Source organism: Ursus americanus, chromosome 33, assembly GCF_024610735.1.
Source record: "Ursus americanus isolate L20-20 chromosome 33, mUrsAme1.1.p, whole genome shotgun sequence".
Lineage (NCBI taxonomy): Eukaryota > Metazoa > Chordata > Mammalia > Carnivora > Ursidae > Ursus > Ursus americanus.
Window position 1 is genome coordinate 29,025,817 of NC_142159.1, and position 7,104 is coordinate 29,032,920.

A 7,104-nucleotide genomic window follows, 5' to 3' on the forward strand; every position below is an offset into this window, starting at 1 on the left:
ACCCCAGCCCCACCTCACCCCACCCAACTCCTCACCTACTGGGGTGGTATAGGCATCCAGAGGGGAGCTGGGCCCCCAGCCCCACCTAGCATTAACAAGATGGTGGAAGGAAGTGTTGGGGGCAGGCTAGCTAACTCTCTGCCTCCTCCTTCCCTAGTGTCTATGGGACTCAGCGGCAAGCTAAGCAATCACCCCCACTCAGAAGTGGTGAGGCACTGTTAGTCAGGGCCTACTTCCTCTGGGAAGGTTCAGGGGGGCTGAGGAGGGAGCTGAACCTCTGCCCCACTTGTCTGCCACAAGGCCATGTGAGTCAGTGCCCACATCTCTGGGATGCTGGCTGTGGGGCCCCTAAGAAAACACACCACCTATCCAGCCCTCATGCTACACCTCATCAGGGGGACGTCCTCCTACGGAAAAAAGTTAGGTGGTGTCCAGAGTCCCAGGACATTCAAAGCCTCCAGAGTACAGCAGAAAATCACTCATCATCCCAAGAACCTGGAAAATCATAGACTGAATGAGAAAAGACAACGAACAAGCATGATTGTTGCAGATGAGTCAGAGGCTGGACTTCTCCGCCAGCAGTTCTAAAGAGCAGCCATCACAAACATGTCTCAGCATGCAATTATGAATTCTCTTGAAACAAATGCAAAAATGGAAAATTCTGGCAAAGAATTAGAATTTACAAAAAGAAGAACAAATTATCAAACTGAAAAATGTAACTGAAATAAAAAATGTGCTGGAGGGGTCCAGTGGGAGGAGACAGAACCGGTGAATTTCAGGACAGGCACGTGGAATTTTCCCAATCTGAAAAACCAAGAAGAGAGACCAAAAAATGATGAACAAAGTCACAGGGGCCTGTGGGACCATGACAGGACTGCTGACTTTCGTATCCTCAGAGATGTAGAAGGAGAGAAAAGAGTGGAACTCTAAAAAGTATTACAAGAAGGGCGCCTGGGTGACTCAGTTGGTTAAGCGTCCAACTCTTGATTTCAGCTCAGGTCATGATCTCAGGGTCTTGGGATTGACCCCCACATTGAGCTCTGCGCTCAGTGGGGAGTCTGCTTGGGATTATCTCTCCCCTCCCTCTACCCCTCCCCCCACTCATGTGCATGCATGTGCATGTGCTCTCTCTCTCTGAAATAAATCTTTAAAAAAAGTAATATAAGAAATAATAGCACAAAATTCCCAAATTTGGCAAAAGACATAAATCTACAGATTCAAGAGGCTGCCTAAATCCTGAAGGATAAACCTATAGAAATCCTCACTAAGGCACGTCATAATCAACTTCTGGGACCTGCAGACAATGAAAACTCTCCAGAGCAGCCAGAGAGAAATGGTGCGTGACCTACAAGGGAACAGCAGTTGAATAACCGGGAGTGTCTGGCCTGCGGCCACAGGAGCCACGGAGAAGGGACTTGCACAACATTGCTCAGGTGCTGAACGGGAATGGTTAACTGTGGCTTCTACGTCCAGAGGAAATATCCTTCAGGGACGAAGGAGAAAGAAACCATCCTCAGATGACAGAAAACAAAGAGACTTTGTCACTAGCGAACTCCTCTAAAGGGAAGGTTAAAGGACGTTCTCTAAACAGAAAGGAAATGATAGAAGGAGACTTGGAACCTCAGAGGCTCAAAAAACCATCAGTTTGGGTTAAAATTCAGTTAATGTATTATAGGGTATTCTAATGAGTTTCTTAAATCATTTGGTGGAAGGGAGGATCGTAATACTGCCCGAGGCTGTGCTCAAACATGTGTAGAAGCCAGGGGACAATTCTGTTTTAAAGTTTGGGAGGCTATGGGGACCTAAACAGAAGTAAGTTCTCTGCATCTCCCTCCAAGCGGGAAACGTCATGACGGGTAGATTGTGGTGTTCCCCTGGGGCAGGTGCCAAGAAATCAATACAACACAATCTGCTGAAAATCCTTATAAATCAAGACGGAATTCCAAAAACCATTCAACCACCCACGGGAAGGGGAGAGAAGAGGAACAGGAGACAAAATAATACGGTGGCAGAGTCAAGACGGAACCTATTACTTTACATGTAAAACATCCAAACCCGCCAGCTGAGAGGCAGAGATCGGTCCCCCGGACTCAGCCCACGACCGAGTACGCGCCGTCTTCACAGACATAAGTGCTCACGCCAAATACGACATCGGCGGTTTGACAGCAGGAGAGGAATGCACACACATGCTGATAGGCAGGTGTATGTCATGCCAGCTGAAATTCCACCGAGTCCTGCCGTTAAGACTCCCCCCTCCGCTCCCCCTGCGTCCCCTCCCTGTCCCTCCAGCCTCCACCGACCTATGGTGTCTATGCGTTGTTTTTTCTCCATGTGCTTATAATCCTATAAAAAAACCACATGTTCCCTTACACGAAATGTGCAGAGATACGCGTGGGAAAGTGCCACTGTTTTCTTTACCAGGAGAAAAGGGGAGATCATTTTATAAACACTTCTCTGTAGTGTGTTTCTCTCTCAATATTATTTTGGGAGAATTCCACCCAATCAATGTGGAAAAATTCCCTTTATGCATCATTTATTCAACCATTACTTTATTGATGGCTGTTAACTTTGTCTCCAGGATTTTACTCCCAAACGATGCCATCAACATCTTTGGAGGTAAAAACAAGCAGAAACATCACAATTATCTGGTAGGGGGTGTTGATGCTTACATGACCCTCAGAGCGGCGGCCCTACTAGAGGGTCCTAAACAGATGACGGTTTCCGCTGCTGCCCAACCCCAGCTGCCCAGGATGAGGGTTCCATCCTGCTTCAGCTGCCAGCCTCATAAAAGCTACAGAAGCCCTAGAAAACCCACCAGCTGACTGTGTTGGCCCCCAGAACAGGGCCGCATTCCTGCTGGTTCCTGTCCCCGACCAGGGCTGACTGTCCCTGACCATCTAAGACACACTTAAAATGGAGAGCCCAGGGCCCTGCGGAATCAAGCTTGAGCCCCTGCCTTTGGGACAAACTGCAGAAGGACACAGCCTCAAATCCTAGCCCAGGGCTTTCTCGGGACAGGTGGGTGGGACCCCCACTTCAAGGGCATTCATCACCAGGGTCACCACCTAGAATACACAGCCCGACGTGACCGGAGGCTGCACACTGTTTTGTCTTTTATTGAACACCCTGCTGGGGTTGAGGGGCGAGCTCCCTGCCCACGCCCAGCCCTTGCCCACAGCCCCTCAGAAGCACCTTCTCTGAACCACAGATGTCCCAAACTCCTTGAAATCTGCGGAGGTGACCCACATCTGCTTGAAGCTGCTCAGGGAGGTGACAATGGAGGCCCCAATCCACGTGGAGAACCACCTGTCCGGGGGAGCCGTGATCTTGATGGGGGTCCCTTTGGAAGCCAGGTGCTCCAGCTCCTTCAGAAGACGGTCATCGAGGCCCTGGAACAGAGTGGTGCCCCCGGACAGTACGATCTCCCCATAAAGGGTCTTCTGGATGTCCGCGTCGCACTTGGTGATGCTGCAGGAGACCATTTTCGAGAGGCCCGGGTTTTGGATGCCCAGCTGGTCGGGTGCGAACAGGGCCTCGGGCGCCTGGTGCAGCGGGTCCCCAACACAGATGACGCTCCCGTCCGGCAGCTTGTACTCCCTCAGGACCTCCTCCGGCCTCCGGGAGAGCTCCTTCTCTGGCTCCAGGGCCACGTAGCACAGTTTCTCCTTGATGTCGTCCACCAGGGCTTTGTCCAGCACGCACGGGAAGGACCGCCCGCTAGCCAGCAGCAGCCGCGTGAGGTGCTCTGTGATGTCCCTTCCCGCCACGTAGAGCTTGGTGACCGCATGGGGCAGGGAGTACCCTTCGAAGATGGGGACGGTGCAAGTGACCCCATCCCCGCTGTCCACCACCAGGCCTGTGACGCAGGCTGAGGCGTAGAGGGCCAGCACGGCCTGGTCCGACAGGTAGAAGGCGGGCACGTTGAAGTTCTCAAACATCATCTCGGCCATCTTCTCCCGGGCCTCCCTGGGGTTCAGGGAGGGCTCGGTCATGAGCACGGGCCGGTCGCTGGCCTTCACCCCCAGCTCCCACTCGAACAGGTGCTTGCAGAGTCTCTCCATGTCCTCCCAGCAGGTGACCAGGCCTCGCTCGATGGGGTAATGCAGGTGCAAGACCTCGTGCTTGTGCAGAGCCTCCTCCCCCACAAAGTACTTCTTCTGATGCGCTCCGGCCGAGGGCATCTTGAACTTGGGGTGCCCCACGACCGAGCTGATGACGTGGCGGGGTCCAATCTCCCCAGAGAGGCCCGCTTTGCAGAGTCCGGAGCCATTGTCGAAAATCACAGCTGGAGACTCTAACACGTGTGGATTAAACATGTCGGCAGCACCCTCTTCTGCACTTCGCCAAAATACGGACAGAACCCTCTCGGGCCACTTTGTGACGCAAGAGGCCTTTCTGGAAGTTTTAAGGGCGCGGGATTCCACGGCTCTGCGGCGACTCCCAGCTGGGGCTAGCAGGCGGCTGCTCCGCGAGCGCCCCCCATGCTCTCCGCAGATCTGCCCTGCTTGCAGGCAGCCCGGGAGGCCACTGCCTTTTCAGGGATGATGGTCCCACATGTAACAATCCAGCCAAGGCAACAATTGTCCTCAGCCAGCAGCACAGGGCCTTCAGGGCGTGGGGGCTCGGAGCCCCCGGTCCTCCCCCCTGGTGAGCCTACAAATGGCACAGGGCAAGCCGGACGCACAGGCGTTGCTGATGGGCCTGTGGACGGAGGCCCAGCCTTGGAACCCAGGGCAACAGCCCAGCTTGGGCCCACCCAGAGGACTGGTGTCTGCTGTGCGTGGGGTGACAACAAAAACACACTTGCCTTTGCTAAGGAGATGGCCAAGCACCAGGCACGGGTCCGGGTGGAGGAACAGTGCCCACAAGCCATCACAGCAGGCACTCAGAATGTGTCGACTCCTCCAGGTAGCCCTCAAGGATTTGTCTTCCCTTCACCCCATGAGCCCTGGCTCTCTGTGCCACAGAACAGATGCGAAGCAATGCTCTCTTGGCCTGCAGGTCGTCTCCCCAGGCAGGCCTGTCCCTGCTCTGGCTTGAGGGCCCACTCACTGCTCTCCGCAGCCTATGCCATTGGCAGAGAGCAAAGTGCAATGATCCCTGGGGTTGGAAGCATGACCTCTGAAGATGGGATCTGAGGTTCCCAGAGTGGGGCACTCCTGTGTCTATGGACCATCACACGGTGGCCACACCCCCTGCACGCTTGGAAGTGACCAGGTCATCAAGTTGGAGGCTGGCAGCAAGGCCGGATGGTGGCAAGGCTAGAGGTCTAGCCCGAGTGGCCAGGCAGAGGGCCACCAGCTGGGAGCTCCCAGAGGACCCGTGCCTGCAGCCCTGAGCACCAGGGGTGGAGGCGGGCCTGGGGAACACGTGCTTATCTGATGATCCTTTCCCTCCTGACACGTCCGGAATCACCCTCGGGTCCAGCTCCGCCCCGTCCCAAGAACTCTCCCAGGGGACCACCTCCCCTCCGCAGCCCCTAGCCTCCTCTGCCATTGGTCCTGTGTCCTGCTGACCAGATAATACAGTAGTGTTAGTCGTGTGGTGTAGACACCTGGTGTAGATGTGTGGTCTGTATGTGTGGTATAGACAAGTGGCAGACATGTGACTTCATGGGCACCCTCGGGGCTAAGCTTTGTTGGACATTTTCCCCAAAGGACTCCTCCAGGTGGAAACTGAGTCACACGCAGGCTGGGGTTGATGCTGTGGGATGGCCCTGATGAGTTTGCTCAGCCCACAGCCGTCGTCCACGACCGCTGTGGGGCGTGCCGTGATCTGGGGGCTCCAGCATTAGGGGAGCAGCGTCTCCGGCAGGCCACTCCTGTGGGTGTGGACACTCAACAGAAGGCCGTGTCTGGGGGGTTCCAGACTGCTTACTTCACAAAAGGCCTGTGTACTTGGGGTCTCAGGCATTGCTAGAATTTTCTGATTGTTGCCAAACACTCCAGGCTGAATCCGGAGGCATGCGCTCTCGGGGTTTCTAAATTTTGGCCCCAAAGTGGCCCATGTGGGAGGTGACATAACAATGGACATCAGGTTCAAACACCGGGTCGAGGTGCATGGGTGACACGTGGATGTGTCCCACAGGCAGGGCCTGGCAGGGGTATTTGGTGTTTGCAGGAGGGACCGAGAAGGAGAACAGGACCAAGGCTGATGCACAGACCCGTGGGCGTGGGTGCATTCTGGGGCCACTGGGGGCCCTGTTGCTATGACAACACACCATAACCATGTCCCATAGGCCAGCTGCCTCTGATCCACGAGCAGGTCACCCAGGCACCCAAACCAGCCCCCCAGGCCCGTCCCTGAGCTCCCCAGGCCCAGCTTCCTCGTCGGCCCCCCAGTTAGGTCTGGGACACGTCTATCTGTTGCCAAACCTGTGACCTGCCCGCCCAGCCCCACACAAGCTGAGACCCTCAAGGACAGAGCTGGGAACGCTGGGCCGGCGTCAGGCCAGTGGCGCCAAGTAAAGCCACCCGAGCATTTCCAGGACCCCTTTCCCAAATGCTCCCACTCTCCCTGCCAAGCCTGGGAGGCGTGCTGCCCTTTGTTGGGAGCCTGGCACCTCCCAGGCCTGCTCAACAACCCCGGACAGTCATGGCCGGCAGAGTGGCCGGGGACGCAGTCCTCACCCCGCTCTTGTCTGCCCACTTGGGAGAAACGCCCCCAGCCCGGAATGCACCCTCCCCACTGCTGTCATTTGCGGGCATGCTGGCCCGGGGCTAGGTGCAGCTTCTGTCCCCATCGTTGAGTGTCTGCCTCACGGGGAGAAGACCCAACACCAAGAGGTGGGCTATTCTCTGGGGGCGACACCACGTGGCCGCTGAGAAACGGACTGGGTTTATGAGTCACAGCCTACGTGATGTTGTGCTGGTTTCAAGCTCCCAGCCGGGGGCAGAAATTCCACCCCGTGGTGCTCAGGTGCCTGGGAACCGACCGTGCAGCCCGGCCTCCCCCCCGCCCCCCCCCCCCCCGGTCTGAGGCCCATCATGGAAACGCCCCCATCCCTCCCACCACTGGGGGCTGCGGGTCTGGGAGGGGCAGCAAGCATCCTGTGCAGGTGTCCACGGCAGCACCCACGGGCACCCTTGCCAGGTCAGTGGATGT

The 7,104-nt window shown here is 56.1% G+C and overlaps 1 protein-coding gene across 1 annotated transcript; it reads right to left on the reverse strand.

Annotated features, from left to right (window-relative positions):
* Positions 1–3,182: 3,182 nt before the first annotated feature.
* On the reverse strand, positions 3,183–6,289 carry ACTRT2 (actin related protein T2). Its single transcript, XM_045803487.2, has one exon. The coding sequence runs from the start codon at positions 4,314–4,316 to the stop codon at positions 3,183–3,185; it is 1,134 nt and encodes a 377-aa protein (XP_045659443.1). The 5' UTR covers positions 4,317–6,289.
* Between the last annotated feature and the right edge of the window lie 815 nt (positions 6,290–7,104).